The 21,813-nt window shown below is 38.0% G+C and overlaps 4 protein-coding genes across 10 annotated transcripts; 1 reads left to right on the top strand and 3 right to left on the bottom strand.

The window, feature by feature from the left end:
- Positions 1-105: 105 nt before the first annotated feature.
- On the bottom strand, positions 106-3,959 carry LOC119985944 (oligopeptide transporter 1-like). Its single transcript, XM_038830436.1, has 8 exons — positions 3,796-3,959; positions 3,385-3,586; positions 2,528-2,970; positions 2,352-2,449; positions 1,659-2,231; positions 1,285-1,549; positions 984-1,166; positions 106-899 (listed from the first exon to the last, which is right to left on the bottom strand). The coding sequence occupies exons 2-8, from the start codon at positions 3,443-3,445 to the stop codon at positions 279-281; spliced, it is 2,244 nt and encodes a 747-aa protein (XP_038686364.1). The 5' UTR covers positions 3,446-3,586; positions 3,796-3,959; the 3' UTR covers positions 106-278.
- Positions 3,960-6,003: 2,044 nt separating this feature from the next.
- Positions 6,004-9,600, bottom strand: LOC119985947 (heterogeneous nuclear ribonucleoprotein 1-like). The gene is made up of 6 exons (XM_038830439.1): positions 9,396-9,600; positions 9,155-9,195; positions 8,468-8,631; positions 7,675-7,774; positions 7,414-7,583; positions 6,004-7,122 (listed from the first exon to the last, which is right to left on the bottom strand). The coding sequence occupies exons 1-6, from the start codon at positions 9,449-9,451 to the stop codon at positions 6,607-6,609; spliced, it is 1,047 nt and encodes a 348-aa protein (XP_038686367.1). The 5' UTR covers positions 9,452-9,600; the 3' UTR covers positions 6,004-6,606.
- Positions 9,601-11,481: 1,881 nt separating this feature from the next.
- Positions 11,482-17,077, top strand: LOC119985942 (GBF-interacting protein 1-like). Of its 6 annotated transcripts, none has more exons than XM_038830434.1 (9): positions 11,482-11,727; positions 12,364-12,407; positions 13,004-13,106; positions 13,675-13,783; positions 13,867-14,459; positions 14,908-15,103; positions 15,213-15,510; positions 15,883-16,332; positions 16,476-17,077. In XM_038830434.1, exons 1-9 carry the CDS (start codon positions 11,553-11,555, stop codon positions 16,782-16,784), a joined length of 2,277 nt encoding a protein of 758 aa, XP_038686362.1. In that variant the 5' UTR covers positions 11,482-11,552; the 3' UTR covers positions 16,785-17,077. The 6 variants fall into 6 exon arrangements, with proteins under 6 accessions (XP_038686362.1, XP_038686361.1, XP_038686357.1 ...); XM_038830433.1 differs by having other exon boundaries at positions 14,848-15,103; positions 15,213-15,477; XM_038830429.1 differs by having other exon boundaries at positions 14,848-15,103.
- LOC119985946 (nucleotide-sugar uncharacterized transporter 2) lies at positions 16,935-21,788 on the bottom strand. 2 transcript variants are annotated; one of them, XM_038830438.1, is made up of 8 exons: positions 21,347-21,788; positions 19,363-20,533; positions 18,617-18,768; positions 18,305-18,513; positions 18,126-18,219; positions 17,880-18,046; positions 17,643-17,813; positions 16,935-17,543 (listed from the first exon to the last, which is right to left on the bottom strand). In XM_038830438.1, exons 2-8 carry the CDS (start codon positions 19,445-19,447, stop codon positions 17,285-17,287), a joined length of 1,137 nt encoding a protein of 378 aa, XP_038686366.1. In that variant the 5' UTR covers positions 19,448-20,533; positions 21,347-21,788; the 3' UTR covers positions 16,935-17,284. The 2 variants fall into 2 exon arrangements, with proteins under 2 accessions (XP_038686366.1, XP_038686365.1); XM_038830437.1 differs by having other exon boundaries at positions 21,353-21,729.
- Positions 21,789-21,813: the final 25 nt, after the last annotated feature.

The raw sequence follows: 21,813 nt of genomic DNA, 5'->3' as shown, positions 1-21,813 counted from the left end.
GTTCGAAAAGGATTCTAACACCCATTCTAGCGTGATTTAACATTAAACGGCTGATGAGGTTTGCCAGAGTCCGGTGGGCTGTTTGCAGATGGGATTTACTGCTAATGATCAAAACACTACTGATCCGTCATTTTTGCTTGAAATCAAACTTGTAATTACTTTCTTGAGAATGCTGAGAAGATTCATTAGGACAAAGTTATCTCCTTTGTGAGGCTATGCCTTTGAAACTATGTACAAGGTCTATTTTGTCATCATAATTAAAGGACTCCTTAAGCAATTCAAAAAACTGGGCATCCCTTGACCTTGATTCCGGGCGCTGTAGGGCACGATGCCAACGGACAATGGTCGCTGGCTTCCAGACCCCACCAGCCTGGACCAAAGATATCCTTAGACTGAAGGGTGACATAAAGGGCTACTCCCATGAAACCAACGCCAGCATCTAGTGCAGCTGATAAAATGTAGTTATGCTTAGCCCACCATCCCTTGTACTTCCTGTAAATGTAGAAGTTAAAGATAATTCCAACGGCACCCCACATGATATAGTGCACAGCCCTTGCCGGTGGCATGCCACCGGTAGCTCCCAGGATAATTGGCATATGAATCAGCCTGATCCATCTTTTCTCAGGAAACTTGCGCGAGAGCCACCATACTGGAACTGGAGCAAGCAGGCCAACAAGGAAGAACCAATTCATCTGCGGGTAGAAACCAAGGTTTGCAAACATTCTTAGTGGACCTACGACGCCCCATATGATTGAAGCATTGTAGAACACATCGTCACCAGGGCATGTCCATGGACTACCTTCAGGTAGTTGACTTGGATCACAGATATGCTTCACACTGGATAGAAGCCACCATGCTGTGCCAAAGTAGACTGATGAACTGGCTATTGTTCCCACTAACTGAAAACAAAAAATTTGAAAGCTAAAGCATGGCATATAAACAGTAACATAAAACTTTCAAAAAAGTTACTGTCATATAATCACCTGAACGATGAACATTGATCTCGGAGGAATTTTCATATAGTGGCCTAATTTGAAGTCTTGTACGAAACCAAGAGCTTGCGTCATGCTGATGTAACCATAGGTCTTGAAAGTCACATTAGCGAGAGGCCTCCCTGGGTACAAGTACCCTATTATCAACTCCGTGATCACATTTAGCCCTGGTTGCTGCACATTACAAATTTTGTTGAGGATCGGTTCTCACTCGAGTACAAAATTGCAGCATATCATGCACATTGCATTAAGTGTGTCATTTTTTTCTACTATGAGAGGGTAAACTACTCACCACATTAGTTGTTGCTTGAATTATCCCGATCGGTAATGTGAAAAAGAAGGCAATAAAACAAGAAAACAGAAGTCCCCACCATGGGAGTTGAAGTTGTTTGCCAAATCCTTCACAAGCAAAGAGTGCCAAACCCATCGACGCAATCAAGATTACTTGGAACCACCATTGAGGGACTGCTTTATAGTTCTTCTTCATTAACCTTGTGTGTACATCCCCATTCTTACCATCTTTTGAAGCTGTTTTCTTCCACATTTTCCAAATCGTTCTGCATAAAGAACAAACAAATTATCGGAAGAACACTAGCTCAAAAGAAATCTTTAAAGAACGGATAAAATGAGATAACTATAACTTAAAATAGAGCTGAAAAGGCTTACTTTCCATCAAAGAGCGCAACGTGAGAAATAGAAGCTGTAAGAGTAGCAAAGCTCAACCCATATACAAAGGCAAACATGACACTGAGGTAGAGTTTGCTATAGTTATTGTAGGCGTTGCGATCGATTTCAAAAGTTTGAGGATTGAGAACTCTGGTAATGTTGTAGATTTGACCAGTGGAGTCGAAAGTTTTATTAGAAAAGATGGGAAATCGTTTTGCTTCAAACAGATTAAGATAGTAAGCTATTGGAACAAGAACCCAAAGAAACAAGGCAAATCCACCTAAGATATTGGCAATGGCAAAGAAGGGTGTAGCTAGAGGACTGCCTAAGAAGCCAGCAATAGTAGACCAATCAAGGCCAAATGATCCCCATCCCATGCCTTTAAGCCCTGAACCGATCTGTTGAGCAGTGATCGAGTTCTTCCATATCAGACAAACGAAAGAAACAGCAGATATCGAAGGGAAAAGATAGGCTGGAATGAGATAGTAAGCAAAGCTAAAAACGAAAACAGCGAGAAAGAATTGTAGCCTAGTATGCCCTCCTTTAGCTCGCTTTTCCTTTTCATGCAGTGCCCTGCAAAATTTTCATGTATTCAAAGTACTTGTCAATTGTCATATATCAAAAACAAATTCCCAAAACAAGCAAACCTCTGCATACAATGTTATGTAATACTCAAAAACATAAATTGCATACCTGAATAGAGAGACCTGGACCAAGTTTGTTGGCCACCACATGTAAGGTGAATCAACTAGGTATTTCCTGAATATGCCAGCCCATCCATATCCAAGCAACTGCATTTTGTACAAAACCAGAAAGTGTAAGATACAAACAACTACTCCTTTTGATATCCAGAAATGGATCCAATTTACCTGAGTTGTTTGCGCCAGAAGAAGTGCTGCTATAATATGCAGGTTCCTGTGGTAAAAAGCCATGACAATAGTAATGATATTTACTGCATAGACACCACTTGCTCCACAGCCAGCAAAAATAGTGATCAATACATGCTCTTTCTTACTAAACGGCCCGGGATTCATCGAACAAGACCAGTTTGTGAAAGGGACTTGGAATTTCTTTTTCGGAAGAGTTCTTGCCATCAGCTTTCCAACTGGGAGGACAACAATTTGAACTGTAACTGAACCAACGTACAACTGATTTTGGCGATACGTAAAGAATTGGTTTATGAAAGCAAGAAGGCAGCAAGATATCATTCCAAGAACCCATGTTCTGAATGTTAAAGCTGGTTCTGAGGGGTCATCTGTTATTGGAACAGTGAGCCTCACTTCCTCAATTGGATTGTCGTTCTCCTCATCCACTGCGAAACAAAATTTGATCAAACCATCACATCGCTCAAAAAAATTCATGGAAATGCCTCTTAGACCATAACCAATACACGTCAATAACGTATTATCCACATATCTGTTCCCAACTACATTAATCACATATCTGTTCCCAACTACAGATCCACATCTGTTTCCATGATATGTGTTCTAACACATATACATACAATTCATGATAATATATGGAACATTAATCATCAATCACAGACAAAAGTATTGACCCCATTTTCTGCAAAAAAATGAAGCAATCATACAAACACGTCGTATGCAAGCTTAACACCAATCACAAACAATACCCAACTCCCATTTCTTCAAAATTCAACAACTTTTTATTTTCACATTTTCAACAGTTTATATGCAACAAGGATTCATATCAGTATGAGAATTACCCTTTTTCTCGAATTCAGATTGGCTCCTGTCTGGGGCGGCAATCTCCAGAGAACTTGCCATCTCTCTCTCTCTTATTCCTCTCTGGCAGATTGATAACACAGTAGCTTATAAACCTTCAACCCTCAATGTGTATAAAAATATTTACTCCTCCAGCATCCCTACTTTGAAGGCAAATAACTCTTGACTTGGAAATTCTTCTGACTGCAAGAAGAGCAAACAAGACTGTTCAGATTTTCATGCCTAAGATCTACAAATACCAGCTAAAAAAACAGTTCTAAAGAATGCACATACATCATATTATGTGCTAGAATCAGCTCCTACTCTATCTCTTTAAATCTTTGCATGATATGAACCTTACCTTTACAGAAAAAAAAAAAAAAACTAAAAAATAGGAGGAAAATGGATCTTACTTTGTTTGTAGATATTGGATACTTTGACCCCTATCTTGAGGAGATTCTTCTTTCACAAACTGACTTTCTTTGACAGCTATTCATTTCTTATTAAAAAAACCAAACCAGTTGGTTTCTTTTCTTCTTGCTGAAAATGAGGCACAAGTATATAATGATAATCAGTATGATAGTGCAAAATTGCAAATTGCAAGACTCTTATAGTTAGGGACTTGTGGCAGTAACCAAACAAGACCAGACTGTGTTATGTTTTATTTACCAAAAGTGCCATTCTTGATGGCATTAAAGGCTCACAGCTCACTTACTTTCTAAATGCTTTTGTGTTTTTTTTAAACATACACTGGTAAAGTCCAGTTTTTTGAGCATGCTGGTTGCCTATCTATCCAATCACCTCCTTTGCACATGCACATTTTTTTATTTTAACACAAGATTCACATACTTTCTAACCTATATAGGTGGGTATGGGTTTGAAATTGAATCATTGACTAAACAAAGTACTAATAGTTAAAAATAATGACAAAAATCATGCAGACTTTAGTGCTTGTAGAACTCTTAAATCAAAGCAACTTGTGATATTCAATCAAAATCAAAAGGATTAAGATGATCCAAGTAGGGTTTTCCATATTTTGGGATTTCGCTATCAATCTATATACAATGCAGATTTCTAGTGCTTGTAGAGTCCTTTAATCAAACCATCTGGGTCTAGGGTTTTCCATATTTTGAAATTAAGTTCAGAATATAAACTAGTAATAATTTGATCTTGATTGTGGAGCAAAACTTTTGCTCAGATAAAGTAGTGGTTTCTGTGTTCTGGTGGGTCAAAGAATGCGCTGGGAAAGATGGGGCAGGGCATGATGGGACCCCAACAATGTCAATCTCTTGTCATCCACCAAATTTGCTGATGAAGATTTCGATTATGGGGAGGCTCACAAGATAAGAATCAATCGGTTTGTCCCATTTGTTGGCCCAAATGATTACCAAGTTTGTGGCCAATCCCATGTGTGGAAAAACCCAGATTGCCAAATATAAAAGGACAAAAGAAAGATTGAATCAAAGATGCTAGATTGCTAGTCAAGTCGCACTAGCTAGCTGCCAAACCCCTTCGGCCAACAACCCCTCAACCGATATGAATCAAAGATGCTAGATTGCTAGTCAAGTCACACTAGCTAGCCGCAAACCCCTTCGGCCGACAACCCCTCAACCAATATGGCTAAAGTATATATTCGAAATAGAGTGGTATCCAAATTTAAACCCCCAATCCAGACTTGCCTACCAAAAAAAATTGCACTAGCTTTCATGCTCAACTAGGCGCGGACCAGTAAGTCGCTCCAAATTATATTTCAAATTGATCTAATAAGAATCGATGTACAAGTACCAAATTAGTGCATCATGGGTTTAACATAAGCTTTGATTGGCAACCAAAGTGAGATGATTGTTGTTTGGAGTCACATCTTGATAGAGGAAAATCAATACAGAAGAAACATAGAAGATGCTTATGTGAACAGACATGCATTCGATTTCACTTTCAAAGCATGAACTTCAATCTGTGTGTTTAGATTTCCTTCTCCAAGAAAAGTCTTATTACAAACATGATGAACAAGTGGGAGATGCAGGCCCTACTCCCAGACTCTTGTGTAAGTACATCAAGAATTTTCTCACAAGAATCCACAAGCCGTTTACTATGACCATATCAGGTTCATCATATCTGGATATCAGCCATACAGTCCGGGCAAAAAAGCCAACAATGCACGTTCCATCAAATGAACAGATAGCTCCATATTCTGCCCGAAAAGACCCTCGTGGGCCAAATTACATTTATAGACTTAGAAAATAAACAAACTGTACAATCCAATAGTAAATGGAATTGGAGGTGAAAACAATATCTTCTTCCAAGGGACAGCGGATAGCATCAATAGATGAGTATCAACCTTTGACGAGATATTACAAGCCAAAATGTACCAAAACTTCTCAACAATACAATCTTGCCAACCATGAAAGAGCAGGATGCATAAAACATCATAACTAACAATGATAACTTTTATTATGAATGCAACCAGATAACTACAATAAAATTGGAAAAATACCACAGAACAGAAACACCCAGAAAATAGAATCAAATTCCAATTATAAGTGATTCTATAACATTCAATGGTCAACAAATACGACTGCATATGACAAAATAAGATAATCAGTAAACAAACTCATGCCAGATCACATAATTCTCACTGCTTGATTACTTTCTGTCGTCTGATAATCATGAAGGGGTATCTTAGCAACTTTAAACATCCATCCCAAACCCACAAGAGCCAAAACTATATTAGTTCCTGAAATCTCAAATGTGCACATCTGTGTGTAAAACTGGCTTGGCTCCTATCTAACCGTAAGTATTCGTGTTAATCTAAACTTAATATCTGAATAAGCTTAGAATAAAAAAGCCAGTTGTTAGATTAAACATTCTAAGAGAATTATAACATAAGAAGCTAACTAAATGAACCACCAACAAAATTCAAGAGGAATACTAATCAAACCATAAGAGGCTATCTAAATCACACTACATAAAATGGTACGGAATTTCAAGACAAACACTATTGTCTACATAGGTTGAAAGCAATCTATAAAGTTGTCTAAACGATACACAATAGAAGAAAGAGGCTTAACATAGTAGTTCTTCTGATCCCTGGCTTCTCTCACTTGCATATAAAAGGAGGCTTCTAGTATTTGAAAGTGCCTACCAGTTGCACGTGACAATACTAGGAGAACCTGTATGAAACTTCTATGGCAAAGGCTAAGCAACTGGATCAAACTGCTACCATTCTATCTGGCATAGGGATGATACCGACTATTGCTACTATAGCCTCCTCTTCCATAAAGCCCACCTGCTCCACCATAACTAGGACCTGGAGCAGATTCATAACCGCCACCGTAGCCTGAACTTCCATAACTGCCATAGCCTTCGCCTCCTCTGCCATATGCACCTAAACCACTTCCACCATAACCCCCACCAAACCCACTACCATAGGCTCCAAAGCGACCAGAATAACCAAGGGAAGATTCACCTCGGTAACTTCCTAAGCTACTGCCTCCAAAACCTCCATAGCCCCCGCCAAATTCGCCACCACCGCTACCATACCCATAACCGCCACCAAGCCTACTACCAAGACCTCCAGGAGTTCTATAGGGGCCAGGGCCAAAACCCCCATCAAAACCCCCATAAGAACCCCCGAATCCACCATATCCATCATTGAAAGAACGAGCCCTAGAGTTGCTACCATATCCAGAAGAAGGAGTTGGGTTCGATGATTTCTTTGGTTCAGCTTTCTTGATCTCCACCTACAACAAAGCAACTAAGTTGTTAACCTAGGTTCCACTGCATAAATTATTCTGGACCCTTTCCTGAGAATATCTATACCTGAAAAGCTATTCACCTAAGCATTAGAAACGAAAAGAACAAAGCTATAGGATTATCTGATTGCTGAAATATTGATAGAATAAGCAAAGAAAACTCCTTGTCAAATACATAAATTTTTCAAAATGGGAATGCAAAGCAAAAAAAGAATGCTCCAGTTCCACAATAAAGAATTTCCTCACATGTTTTCTTGAACACCATCCCATTAAACTCACCTGAGTACCCGCCATATCAATCATATTTCCATTGGATAATATATCATCTACAACTTCTTCGCTCTCAAAAATTATAAACCCAAAGCCACGAGAACGGTTGGTCTCATGATCACGTATGATCTGGTGCTCAACCACTTTGCCATGCTTGGAGAAGAAATTTCTGAATTCATCTGAGCGAAAATTGAAGGCAACAAATAAGAACAATATTGAGGTAATTAAATATTTTGCAATGAAAAAGAAGGTAATGTTTGCAATAGCAACCTTCAGTTACCGACGATGGGATCCCACCAACAAATATCTTCTTTGTCTTGAAATCCTTTGACTGTCCTTGACCCTTGGGAATGGTTCTTTTAATCTCAACCTATTCCATTGAAGTGATGTGGTGAATAGAGATATTACACCATAGCGATACTGCGATAGAACTTTTGACTACAGCTCAAAATCAATTGGAGGTGAAGCATTCAATGTTATTTGGAGCTCATGGAAATGCCAACTTTTTTGGCATTGTATTATGCAAAGAAATTAGTTCTCACAGTTTCCATGAGTCCACACATAGACGAGTCTAAAATTGACATGGAGCAAGAAAAAAACCACATTTACAAAGCATTAGAACAAAATATCAAGCATATACCACAATCACATTTTCGGAGCAGACACTTGGTAATCTAACGGACTATTAATTGGTATTAAATGCTCAAAACAGCTTACAGTTCCTGCTGTTGAGTTTGTGGAGAACAATAGTATGTTTACAAAAATTTATTGACAAACACTTTGTTTCAGATGAAACCTAACAAAGTACAGAAAACAAAGATTTTTAGTGTCTATTAACTGTCATATTAGCGGATGGAAAACCTCTTTTTCCTGTTCAGCAAGGATATAATATAATGCCTCGTTGAATAACATATATACGAGCTCAGTCAAAATAAAATCAGTGCAAGATCAAATTTTCAAGACTATCTTACAAAGATATGATGGTCATAAGACACATACTAAAAGATAACAAAATGGTACAGTTCAAACCCAGATAACTAACAAACAGTATAAGATAATTAACCTGCTTGCCATTGATGATATGAGTGTCTTCGATGACCTTGTCCACAACTGAAGGATCAGCATATGTAATAAATCCAAAACCCCTGGGCTGTCCAGTGTACCGATCTTTCATTATCACTGAATCAGTTATCTCACCGTATTTCCCAAAATGCTTGTTAAACGTAGCTGCATTATTATCCATAAGGAAAATTTTAACAATTAGACAAAATTCCGACCCAGACTGAGAGAACAAGTTGAAGTTCAAGCAATATGTGATGAAATTATGTGTTATCAACTAATTCATAGACTACTAACTAAACAACTACAGTCATACCGGCTGGAAAATTGTTACTCAAACTTCAGATTTCAGAATTATGGAACTGGTATACTCACCTCATATGTTTTAATAAACTTTATTATCTTTTAATGCATTTTTACTTGCTTGCCAAAAAAAAAAAAACTTTATTATCCAAGACATTATCAACAAACTTCACCTCGTGAAATTAACTAATCAGATAATCCAACTCAAGAATCTCATCTGTTAAAGTTGCGAAATTGCTCTGCAAAAGGTTTATATTTTTTTCGACATGATAAACCTTCCTAAAGAGTTTCTACATTGCTCGTGTCCCTGTGAAGCCGAATTTATAGACGAAAATTTTGGGAAAATAAAATTCCCCCAATGAACAAAATATTACATATAGAGGCTCACCATATGTTGTGTCTTTAGCTAATCCCCCAATAAAAATTTTCCTGCGTTCGAAAAAAAAACACAATCGCAGACAAAATTCAGCAAGGTTAAACATCAAAGACGAAAGAACAGCAACAGAAACATAAATACACAAACTTTTCCATAATCATCCTTTCCTCTCACTCTAAATTTCTCAAATAAACGAAAAGAGGAACAAAATGAAATCGACGAATGCACGTAAAGCGTGAAGACAAGTACAAACCCAGGGCTAGCACCGTCGCCGGAGTGTGGATTGTCGTTCCTCGACTTCGAACCCATAGCCGCTCGGCTAGAGATTTCCTGGAGAGAATCAGCGACTTTATCTATCGAATGCTAGGGCTCGATCGAAAGAGAGAGAACTATTAGGGCTAAATCGTATGCGTTAGGGCTTTTGAACAAAGCACTCGTGGGGAATATAAAAGATTGAGAATGGGGTGGAATGTCGGTTTTGCCACCTGCGAAGCCTTAAAAGATACGACCTTATCACCTCCTTGGCTCCTTTTATGTGTGGCAAAAAATTGCACAATACTACGTGTTCATCAAATATTTACATATTCGAATCTTAATTTGAATTGGATTTCAAATATACTTAATTGATCAAACTCATGTTTTAAATTCATAGAAGTAAATCGAACAATAACATATTCGAGTTTGGGTCTAGACACGTAAAATCGAACAAGATTTTTAATTTTAGATCTAGGCTCGTTTTAATTCAGACAAAATTTTTGCGTTTGGACCCGAATTTATGATATATAACTTATGTCTAAATTTGATTTAATCTAAATCGAACAAATTTGATCATCTGGACCAGACTGAGTTTTGCCACTCATTTCCCTTTGTAAGTTTGTAGGGCTCAAATTGAGCCTAAATGGAGCGGTTTGGAATCGGGCTCAATTAGGCTCAATCATAGTTCTACCTGTACCAAGCTCGAATTCGGTTTGAGTATAATTGTAAGATTGTCTATTTATCGAGCCCAAACTCAAGCATGATATGGTTTGGGCTCGAATTGAGCCTAAATGGGGCAGTTTGGACTCGAGCTCGATTCAACTCAATTATAGTTCTACCTGTACCAAACTCGAATTCGGTTTGAGTTTAATTGTAAGATTGTCTATTGATTGAGCCCAAACTCAAGCATGATATGGTATGGACTCGAGCTCGATTCAGCTCAATTATAGTTCACTTGTACCAAACTCGAATTTGGTTTGAGTTTAATTGTAAGATTGTCTATTCATCGAAGATCAAGTCAAGCTCCAACCCTATTAATATTACTCGAGCCGAACCCGACTGCCCAAGAACTTCAATTCTTCATATTTCATTTTCTAGGTACAAAAATTTATTTATATGTAGTACTCAATTGATCTTTTTTAAAATAAGTTTGGGAAGAAAATTTGCGGTGATTGGAAAGGAGATGTTGTATGGGCCAAAAACCGTTGACCCAAGATATTTGAGCACAAGTCGAAAGGCCCGATGAGGCCCATGGATGGATCGGCCCAAATGTCCATCTGAAGGTACGATTGACACAAGCCCAAGTTGAAGGTCAAAGCCCACGATTAGATAGGTACAATACCAGGCCTTCTATGCCAAGGCTTCATATGACAAATGAGCTTCGGATTGGGCCTCGGGCCCAATTACGGCCCAACGAAGAAGTTTTCCGTACGGTCTACATGTGTTGATCACGTGACTTGGAACACTATAAATAGAAGAGGACTCCTCATCATTTACTCTCTCAACTACCTGGTATCTCTCTCTCTATCTATCTAAAAGCCTTTCACTTCTCTCACTTAAATATCTCCCACCGTTGACTGACTTGACCGTCGGAGCTTGTTCCGCCGACACCACACCGGTGTCCAAGTTTGACGGTCAACCTTCTTTTGATCTTGCAGGGTTGTCATAGGCCTCGATCGACGATAACAAATTGATTGTAGATTTTAGGATCTACAATTGTCAAGAGGGTTCTTTCATAAAAAATTCACAACCATTATTATTGGTTTGGGTGTGAATTAGATAGGAGTTGAACTCACAACATTTTTTTTTAAACAGGGGTTTGGGGAGGGGTAGGATTTGAACCCACGACTTAATGAATGGATAATCTCTTACATATACTATGATTGTCGTTCAATCAATGGCTCACAAAGTCATTTTAACCATTAGGCTAGCATAATCTTTTATCACAACATTTTTATAAAGTTTACGAGGGGACAAAAAAAAAAAAAAATTAATGGGTAGAGGCCCATTAATTTGATAAAGCCCAAACCCGAGAGGCCCGTTAACGATTTTCCATATTATGAAAAAACATAAAATCAGAGCAAAATTAGTTTAGTCCTTCCTTCTCACACTCCTCTTCTTTCCCCAGACACAGAGGAGGAGAAACCCACCAAGCATGAGCGGCGGCAGGGTTGGTGGTGGTAGGGTTGCGATCCCGGAGAGTACTAGGAAGACGATCAAGAGCATCAGAGAGATCACAGGGAAGAATCATAGCGATGATGAAATCTACGCCGTGCTCGAGGAGTGCTCCATGGATCCCAATGAAGCCATTCAGAAGCTGTTCTATTTAGGTGTGTACTACATTCAGCTTTCTTTCTTTTAGTCTCTTCTTTTTTCTGCGAGAACTTTAAGCTCAAGCAATAGGGGTTTGAGGGGGCTCTTTTAGGGGTTTAACGTATGCTATTTGTATAATTTATTTTTAAAAAATACTTTCTTTTTTTTTTTTTGGGTGTATTTTGGATTTGGTTAGCGGGTTTTAAGCTTTTTGTTTGTGGGTGTTTGGTTGGAGGGAATGTAGAGGACATTAAAGGAAAGATTGAGTCTTTTGCCTTCGGTTCAATGGAAGGGTTGATTTTGGCTATGTATTCCTTTCTGGGGAGAGTGTTTGGTTGCTTAGGGAAGGAAAAGAGAGAACTTTGAGAAATGCGTCCTTGTTCATGTTGAATTGTACCGAGAAGTGTAAAAGAGAGATTTTTTTTTGTCAGAGGAAAAAGTATGGAGTTTGCTACTTGTATGTGTATGAGTAATATTTTAAGTTCTGAAAATATTAAAAAAACTTGCTTGGTCAGGTAAAGTGGGTGGCAACTTATAATTTGATATGTGCCCGTTATCAGTCATTAGTCAAGTAGAGCCTTATGTTAGATGTATGGACATTTCATATTATTACTGTCACTTCAAAAGATATAACTTCTTGTCTTGGTTGGCAGATCCATTTCATGTGGTTAAAAGTAAGCGTGATCGGAGAAAGGAGGTAAGATATCTTGCCATTTATACTTATGAGAATTAGATCTGCCAGACTTATATGTTTTGAAGCTCAATTTGTAAGGCTGTTGGGGTGCAACCCATTGTAGTTACAACAAGTGAATTCCTTTATCTCCATGATAATATTTTCTCACTTAGCAATTATGCTGGCTTTTAAAAGCAAATTTGGTATGGTATTGGTGTTTTCTGGTCCTCATGTGAAGTCTTACGTTAGATTGGGCAACATTCCTTTGGTATATGTAAAAAAGCATGTCATTTCATATTTAGATTTGACCACGTTATGCCTTCATTCATAGCTTTTGTTGTAAAAAGGATGAGGATTGAAGGAAAATAAATTGATACTTGGAAAAATTTCTGTAGAATGTCCGTGTATCTACCATTTTCTACCCTCTGTGTAAAACTATGTTGTATTATTTATTTGCTTATTGCGATATAGTTATTGGTCTCACTCATGTGTATTATGTATTTACAATGTTCTCTTGACTACCATTTGGGTTTTCTTGTGGAACTTTGTTTTTCATTTGGCTGTAGCTATTTGTCTCCTTAGCTTGTTCTGATACTGATTCAGCGAATGTACGATTGCAGAACTTGAACAGAACACCTGAAAATTCTAGGTCTACTCAACGCTTACAGGAGAGAGGGATGAGGGTGGGTCGAGGGAACTATTCTTCAAATTATATCTCAAATGGTACATGCTCCCCCTTTGAAGTGTTCGAATTATTTTTTTATGTTTTAGATTTCTTGAATGGGCTAAGATCTTCCTCTCCCAGCCCCGATAGTTGAAATTACGATATATTTGCATGTGCTCTTGTTAAATTACCGAACCATGACCCCAATGGTCTCAGCTCTCAGGTTGGGATACGTAGCATCATCTTTGAACAGATTGCTAGATGGGGTTTTTTTTTTTCTCTAATTTCTTAAGAGACTAAGGAATGTGGACATGACTAAACTAATGGGATTAGAGTAGAAAGTGACTATGCCAGTGTTCCTTAATATATGAGTTTACAATTGCAAAAATGAAACCTTTAAGCAGATTTTTTGTTCCATCCCCTTTTCCTTCGTCTATCTTTTCTTCGTGATGATCAGTGTAAGAGCATATAGCTTACACATATCTAACCAAACATCATGATGGGAATCAAGATATTTTAGAGCTTTTGAGGATGTTAATTACCTGCTTTATTATGATATATGGAAGAAGAGGGCACAATATTTTTCTTTGACTCATCAGCTGTACTATTGCACTAACGTTTTGTCAGGCTTTGGTGGAGGAAAGAATGAATCTTCTCGAAAGGAGAATGGGGTCAATCATGTTTCGGAAAGAGGCTCACAGAAAATGCACAATAATGGAGCTTCTCACATGACAGAGTAGGTGTTTTACCTAAGGTTTTTTATATTTGTCTCAGTTTGTTTTAGAGCTGTTAATTTCAATTCAGAAATTATTTTTGTAGCAGCTCAACTGTTCTGTCAAATGGCTCAAGTTTATTGAATGGGAGCTCCAGTCCTCCAAGTGTCCCCCAGTTGTCTGCCGGTCCTGTTATTGATGTTGGTAAAGAGAGTTCTGCAGCTGATGAAAACAATTCAGGGAAAACACCACTGCCACTTGTTGTTAATGTGGAAATACCTCTTTCTGCATCCATATCAAGCTCTGATCTCCTCTTGACTTCTACATCTCCAGCATCTGCCTCAGGTGGGTATTCCTCAGCTTCAGACCCGGTATTGGAACCATCTTTGTCAGGGAACACTGGCACCCTCAGTAAAATCAAACATGAAGTAGGAAGTCGGCAAAAAGTGGCTGAGCAGAATCATATTCAAGGCAGCAAACTTGCTACTTCTGATGTTGGGTCAGAGTTACCTAAGAATAGTCATAAAACAACCTCTCCGACTGATAACTATAGACACATGGAAAAGGAACCTGGCAAAACAATTGCGGTTGAGAAGAACCAGTGGCCTGAGTCTTCACATTTCACTTCATCTGCGGCTCTTGAGCATTCTATGGCTCCCAGGACTTCTGGTTGTGATGGTCAGTTATTAGATTTAAAAGGTATTTATTTGCACTTGTTACTAAAATCATGCCTTCAGTACCTTAAGATTTTTGCTGGGAATCTTAAGTCTTTCTGGTTCTCATTGTTTGTTATAAAATCTTTATGGCTTATCTAAATTTTATTTCATAGATACATTTAATGCATTCACACCCTCTGTCCAGCACCTGCAATGCAATGCACACTAAGAAAAGAAAAGAGACAAGACAGTGAAAGGGATACATGATTTGAGGCTTTACTTTATATCTTTAATATTTTTTGAGTTAGATACTTCATTCTTGTAATTTCCATCAAACTTATAGTTAATTTTTTGTTTCCTATTAGATATATATATATATATATATATATATTTATGTATTTATTTATTTTTCACTTTGTTGTGTTTTTAAGCAGTGGTTTCATCAGAGGTTACTCCAGCTAAAGGAGATTCTAAATTATCACCTGGTCCAGGTGTTTTGGATGGTCGACATGTTACTTTCCCAAGTCATTTTAAGGTTCCTGAAGCTCTGATAAGTGGATTGACTTTTGGAAGCCTCGATACTGAACTTGGCCTGGGAACAAAGGACATTGATGGTGCTAATAGTGACATTAATTGTTCGCTTACCACCAATTCTTCTCAAGGGAGTGATGAGACTGTTTCTCCTAGGTTGGTGAACAATGTAGTATGCATTTTGACTTTTTTTTCTTGATTCTGTGGGTGTTTATTGTTTGAGAATATCTGTTACCATGATTTGCCTTTTTCATTATATTTTCAGCAAACAAAATACGTCCTCAAATGCGAGAGCAGATAAATTTGATTCGCCACATACATATCATGATGGGCTTGATAAAATACCTTCTGGGGAAGGCAATGTCACTTCTAATGCAGACTCGAAAGATGATCAGACAAAGGAGGAGATGCCCTCTCTTCCAGAGGGCCATCAGAACCCCACTTTCCTGTTCACTCCAAACTACAGTTTTGGTATCATGCCTCCTATGCCAGGGAGCCAGCTTGTAAGATTTGAAAATCCTGATACTCAGGCAAGAGATGTTACTCAGCTTCCAAACTTTGTTGTAAGGCTCTATTCTTGTTGGTCTCTATCTCATTCAGTTTTTTCAAGATTCTTCTATTTCTATTTTGTTATACGAACTTCTTTAAAGTATCTTATGATTTGCTGTTGGTTACTTTCTGGTAGACTAGTTGAATTAATGCTCGCTTTGATTATTGAGTTGGCCTGTAATTTTTGGCGATTTATTTGTTAACTGAACCATCGGAATGCTTAGCTTCTCGAAAAAATGTCCCTGCACAATTTGAGAATTATTTATCTGGGTGTAACTGTGGGTTTGCATATCTGTATTGTTATTCGTAACTTGGTTTCCTCTCTATGTTAGATATATCGATATATGCTCCAATGTTCTTCTGAAAATTTTTATTTCATGTTGCAGGCTGAAAACCCTCTGGTTTCGTCTAGCGCAAGCCAAACTCCTCCTCTGCAGAACTCTATTGCTACTGCTCTTCAGCCTCTTCCTTTTTTTAGACAGCCATATCCTCCTAACTACTTCCCCTATGGACCCTACTTTTCTCCTTTTTTGATGCCTCCGATGCACCAGTTCTTAGGTCACAATGGTTTCCCTCAACAGCCTTCGACCGGCAATGTATATTTACCACCTGCAGCTGCTGCTCCTGGTGTTAAGCTCCCTCTTCCACAGTTAAAGCCTGGAACTGGTTCAGGAAATCCTTCTCCAATAGGATTTCCATCGATATATGGTGCATATCCTACCTCTCCTATTGGTTTTAATCCCGCTCCAGCTGTGACCTCTGAAAGCTCAGCTGCCAATGAGGATCTATCCACATCTCAGATGAGAGAAAATCATGTCTTCTCATCTCAACAATTGGTTGGTTCGCTTTGCTTTTCCTTCCTTTAATAGGTCCCTTTGCATAATCTTATTAGGCCAATAGGTTACTAGATTCCATTTAGTCTCTTATGCAAAGTAAGAAATAGTACTTTAATTGAGCATGCTTTGGTTGTTATCTACAGGGTGAAGAAGGATCGGGAGTCTGGATTCATGCTCCAAGCCAAGATATATCTAGCTTGCAGGTCAATCCACTGTACAGCCTCCCCCAAAATGGACAGATTGCTTTCTCGCCTGCACAAGCCAGTCACAGCACTTTTGCTGGGATTTATCAACCGTCACTGACAATGACTGCACCGTCAACTGTTAATCCACTCCTACAACCATCTCAGGCTGTGGCCGCAACCGTTGAACCAGTTGGACCCGCGCCGGGTGCTTATCAGCAACCCTCCCAACTTGCACATGTGAACTGGAACCCTAGTTATACTGAGTAGGTAGAAGTCTGTAGTGAGGCCCATATATCGACAAACATCAATCGCAGAGGAAAGGTAGTCTGGGTTATCGAAGCATCAATCAGCTGGATAAAAAGTGTATATATGAATTGCGGCCCAGAATTTTTGTTCAACATCTTGTAGTGTTGTTTCGCTGCTTTGGACTTAAATTATTGTTAGATGGATTTGAGAGGTCCATACAGTAGGTGAGATTTCACAAATTTTCCTTTTTTCAACGTCTCACCTGTAAACCAACTCCTCCTTCATATCAATGAAAAAGATGAAGTTATACAGCTCTAATTGGTACTGATTGAAACCAAATAATGCAGAATCTAATTGGTACTGATTTCTTTATGGTTTCATTGATGTCTCCTTGGATGATGAATTTCTTTGATGTCTCCTTGGATGATGAAACCAAATAATGCAGAATTAGTCTGTACAATCAAACCAAAATCTCTAGCTGGCATGTCTCTAGTTCATATGAGCTTTCCTCTTCTTACAACTCAAACCACACTTACATTGGGGTTGCTGCTAGTTGAATTAGTCTCTGGAGGTAAGTTTTGTTTAGGAAGCTGCTTGCTTGAGGATTCGACAGATTCTTTTAGATTCAGAGATGTATAAACTGACATTCCACCCAGCGCAACGACGGCCCCACAAAGGCTTACAAATCCTGGATCTGAATCAAAAATCAAATATCCTCCCAAAAGGATCACACAGGTCTTGAATTGTCCTAAGACAACATGAGAGACTGCAGAAGTTGCCCTGACAAAATGAGATGCATCATAAGCGTAAGCAACAAGCAACAACCGCCAACATAAGAAGCAACCCATTTAGGAGAAAGAACTGAGAATAACAGCTCACCCAAGTGCCAAGGCACCAGACCATTGAAGTAGAAAACCGAAGAGAGCCGATATAAGGATTGCAAATGTGTTATTCATATCCCACTTGAATGCTAGAATTCCTGGGGGATCCAATATAGGGATTAAAGCCAGTAAGAAGAAGATCGTTATTGGCGTCGTCCTCCACATCAACCTGCATTTGCACAATGTTCTTATCTTCTTATTTTCTCTATTGAAACAAGGAGACTAAAACACTTACCCAAGGGCAGTCCAGTTGCCTTGTTGCTGTAGGTTAGACCAGAGGATTTTATTGATAGCACTTGGAATTATCCACGCAATGGCAATACAAGCGCCGAATAAATTAAACTCTAAATCAGTTACAGTCGCAACTGCAACGCCTACTGAAACAAGAACAAGAGCCACAACCTGAAAAAAAGAGTTTACACAAACCCACATAAGGAAATGAAGAAAGAATTAAAGGATGAGATTGAACATTCATGTATACCTTCTTAAAAGAAATTGTTTTCCGAAACAAAACGAACTCAGAAAGAACAATTGTTGGTGTGACTGCAATCTTAGCCATTTGATAGAATCCGACACTGCAAATGTGTCCTGAATAGTGAGAAAATATTTATGAGGCAAAAAAGTCGATTTATTACAAATTGGTTGAAGTGTAAAACGTACCTGTTGTGCTTGAGACTGGTATTGGCAAGGCCAGATGCAAAAGACATGACAACTCCCAAGAAGAAAAGAGAGGAGAAAGGAGTGGTTTTTGAAGGAGGAGATACCGGAAGAACTGAAAATGTCTTGAAAATCGCTAGGAGTATCCAAGCAAAGACATAATGGATTACTGTGAGGAAGATCGGGAAGTTAAATCCAACTCTGCCCATCACCTATAATCACATACATTACCATATAACCACATATATGAGATGAATATTATAAAAAGCTAAAACACTCCAATACATATGAACAAATGTAAGATAAGGCACTGACTAATTTGTTTGTTAGAATGATTCCAACAGCCACGATGAAGTTGAAGGACATGGCCACAACTGGCGTGCAAATTCGTTGTTGCTGCCTCTTGGCTCCATCAGATGTTCTGAAGTCATTGTAAATAGAACTTCTAAGCTCTTCCAACGCTCGACCTGCCAATCCAAAACTTCAAAAACTTGACAATACAGACAACTAAAGTTTATCTACATGTTCATTCTACTGATATCATGTAATCCCTTGCACATACTTGTAAGAATTCGACATAGATTTTCAACAAGTTTCATGGGTTCAAAACTTCTCTCTTTCAATAGAAAATCCAGCCTAGTTAAGGTGGCACTAATTCTACATCAGAAGATGAACAATAACATGAATATAATTGACATTACAAAGAAAAATCATTTTTACAGCAACTATCAAATCTATCAGTTTCGGTTCATTCAAGATCTCACATGTGCATAATGAATAATCTCCCAAAAGTCTATGAAAATGGAACCATATATTCACAACATCTCATGATCAGTATCATTACAAGCTAATCAAATCAAATTTTGGATGGAATATGTATACAACCATTTTCCCAGAAAATTTGGGATAAACAAAACCCGGAAAAATTATTTTAAGAAACCTCTAGATGATTTAGGAGGATCCTTCTTCTTCTCCATTGATGAATCAAAACACATACATTACATGAAAAACAAAGAAATGAAACTCAAAAACCATATAAAGAGGAATGTTGTATATAGAACCTGTTTCTCCGGCATCACTGTCTTTGCGTTTGATGAACCTTCTCCTATCTTTTCCCAAAACAAAAAAAGAATCAAACCACCCCATGACAAAAAACCAAACTACAGCATCTTTGATCAAACGTTGATCCTCAATAGACTCTCATTCATTAATAATTAAAATAATAGTAAGATAGAAACAAAATCTAGTTAGATATAAATATACACAACAAACAAATGATATGGACAAAGAGTCCTACAATTCCTAAAAATCTGGCATGGAAAGGGTAACCAAGTATACTTAGATTTAAAGCTACATCACCAAAGTCCACTGGTATGCTGCCAAGTGTGTTGTTTGTGCACATGTAGGTAATTCTTTAATGCATGTAGATTTGAGGGGAAGTTAACGAAAAATCATGTACTACCAACCTAGAAAGAGTCAAATATAAGCTAAAATAATAAATTTTATTATTATTTTTTTTTCAAGTTTTATTTTTTTATTTTTTTTTATTCTGTATCTTTTGTGCAAATATATGATCCAAATTCCTTATATTTTTATTTGTCTTACAAGAATAGAGATTTGAAACTTCCATTAAGACATGGTACTCACGTATTAATTCTCCTTAAAAAATGGGGCAACTGACAAAACTTGCAATAAAACTTGAAGCTGAAGTAAAAGCGGGAATAACTGTACTGAAATATGATTGATGGCGCGGATACAATTGATGGAATCCGGAGATAGAGCTCCAGTTTTCTTGAGATTTTTTCCCTAAACTCATTTGTCTCGTGTCCGAGAGATGTAATCCACCTTTTATGGTGGCACGAGTGCCTTCTATGGCCTCGAGTTTTGGTGCACAAATTAACATCCAGGTCTATGAACTTTTTTAAAAATATCAACAGATTCATATTTTCAGTTTTAGCTCAATGAAATAGAAGTAGTGAAAGAATTCCCCAATGAACAAATCCTACACAAAATTGAGTAACTAAATAAGTGAAATCCCCAGTGGACAAATCCTACACAAAATTTAGTAACTAGTTAAGAGCTAAGACTTCAATACTTGACAGGGGCAAGTATGTCTAACTGGGAACCAAGCGTCTCTTCAGCAGTCTTCTCAACCTTCAACCTCAGTTCGTTTAGCAGCTTCTTTCTCTCATATGTCACCGCAGCCCTTTCCTTTCTCTTATTCTCCGGTTCCTGAGGGCAGCCGCATAGTTAGAACGAATACACAAACTAAACTAACCAATTGCGTAACACATTCAAATGGATCCGTACAAGAAGCAACACAAGTGAATAAATCTAACAGTACAAAAATCCCCACATTTTTAAAGATTATCATGAACTCAACACATTGAGGGTCATGTAAATAACCAATTCACACATACTCGTAGTTGTAACTACTCATGACTGCCAACACATGCAACAATGAGTAGGAGGAATAAGGCAGCCATATTGTCACATTGGAAAAAAAACTACTAAAAATAATGGAGTTGGCAAGCTGCAACATTACCCACTTATAGTTAACAGAGATTTATAGCAGATTCTCTTGTTTGATATTGAAGTGTGTCAGATCAGAATATTTCATCATAGTTGTTATGGTAAAATGTAAATATACACTTGAAACCACCAAATAAGAAGACAAGTTAGTCGTCAAGGGAACAGATTCCATTTACTGTGCTTGAAAGAAGATTTGCTACTAAAAGTTTCAACCTCAAATGAAAGCGTCCACTCTTCATTAGAAATAAAAGCAATCTCAAATGATCTCATATATCTGCTAAGCTCTGATCTCGCCAAATGCATATAATGAAAGTACGATCTTTAACACTAAAACCAAAGCAATCAAGGACCCAACTCCAACACATAGCACCATAACACTAAACCCATTTGATTAAACATAACTGGGTCAATCAGAAACTTGAAACTAACAAAAACACAGACAAATTTCATATTTTCATAAACATCTATATATACATACATGAATATATGCGTATATAAATTGACTGTAAGCACCTTCACCTTGTAATAGCTCAAATCTCCGTCCCCATTTGAGGGAGTAGTAAGTTCAGACACTGAGCACAGATCGATGCCAAGGCCATCGGTGACAAGTCCCGGATCGAAAAGACGTCGTCGGGGACCGAAACGCCGGCGTTCTCAGGCGAGTTCAACAAGATCTCCTAATACTCTTCCATCCCCCTGCTCGCTAGTATCGAAGTGTTATCTTATCGTTGAAAAGCGTCAAACGGTGTCGTATAACCAGACTTCTACCTCTAACTAAAAGTTCTTATTAGGTGATACACCTGCTTTGTTGGGCTTCTGTATTTTGACAAGTAAACAGTCAAGATTACTACCAAATGCTTCTCAACATTCTACTGAATACTGCCATGACCTTGACATGTTCAATTGGTTGATTTTTAAGTCAAAATGGGTTAAAAGGGCATGTAAGAACTAATACAAGCCTTTACATGGTCCTACACACC

The sequence above is a fragment of the Tripterygium wilfordii genome, chromosome 19, assembly GCF_013401445.1.
Source record: "Tripterygium wilfordii isolate XIE 37 chromosome 19, ASM1340144v1, whole genome shotgun sequence".
NCBI lineage: Eukaryota > Viridiplantae > Streptophyta > Magnoliopsida > Celastrales > Celastraceae > Tripterygium > Tripterygium wilfordii.
The sequence above is the reverse complement of the archived record's forward strand: the minus strand, read 5'-3'. Positions and strand labels throughout refer to the sequence as shown.

What these genes read in the sequence shown, in the direction of transcription:
- LOC119985944 (XM_038830436.1), bottom strand. Translation starts at nt 3,445, where the DNA reads ATGGCAAGTTCTCTGGAGATTGCCGCCCCAGACAGGAGCCAATCTGAA. An exon ending in GTTGCGCTCTTTGATGGAAA is followed by an intron (nt 1,550 to 1,658) that starts GTAAGCCTTTTC and finishes TTCTTTATGCAG; the next exon opens with AACGATTTGGAAAATGTGGA. An exon ending in GATCAATGTTCATCGTTCAG is followed by an intron (nt 900 to 983) that starts GTGATTATATGA and finishes TTTTGTTTTCAG; the next exon opens with TTAGTGGGAACAATAGCCAG.
- LOC119985946 (XM_038830438.1), bottom strand. Translation starts at nt 19,447, where the DNA reads ATGGGGTGGTTTGATTCTTTTTTTGTTTTGGGAAAAGATAGGAGAAGG. An exon ending in CAGTGATGCCGGAGAAACAG is followed by an intron (nt 18,769 to 19,362) that starts GTTCTATATACA and finishes TTGGATTGGCAG; the next exon opens with GTCGAGCGTTGGAAGAGCTT. An exon ending in TCATTCTAACAAACAAATTA is followed by an intron (nt 18,514 to 18,616) that starts GTCAGTGCCTTA and finishes ATGTGATTATAG; the next exon opens with GTGATGGGCAGAGTTGGATT.
- LOC119985942 (XM_038830429.1), top strand. Translation starts at nt 11,553, where the DNA reads ATGAGCGGCGGCAGGGTTGGTGGTGGTAGGGTTGCGATCCCGGAGAGT. An exon ending in TCAGAAGCTGTTCTATTTAG is followed by an intron (nt 11,728 to 12,363) that starts GTGTGTACTACA and finishes CTTGGTTGGCAG; the next exon opens with ATCCATTTCATGTGGTTAAA. An exon ending in GATGAGACTGTTTCTCCTAG is followed by an intron (nt 15,104 to 15,212) that starts GTTGGTGAACAA and finishes TTATATTTTCAG; the next exon opens with CAAACAAAATACGTCCTCAA.
- LOC119985947 (XM_038830439.1), bottom strand. Translation starts at nt 9,451, where the DNA reads ATGGGTTCGAAGTCGAGGAACGACAATCCACACTCCGGCGACGGTGCT. An exon ending in ATATCATCAATGGCAAGCAG is followed by an intron (nt 7,775 to 8,467) that starts GTTAATTATCTT and finishes TCAATGGAATAG; the next exon opens with GTTGAGATTAAAAGAACCAT. An exon ending in TTGATATGGCGGGTACTCAG is followed by an intron (nt 7,123 to 7,413) that starts GTGAGTTTAATG and finishes GCTTTGTTGTAG; the next exon opens with GTGGAGATCAAGAAAGCTGA.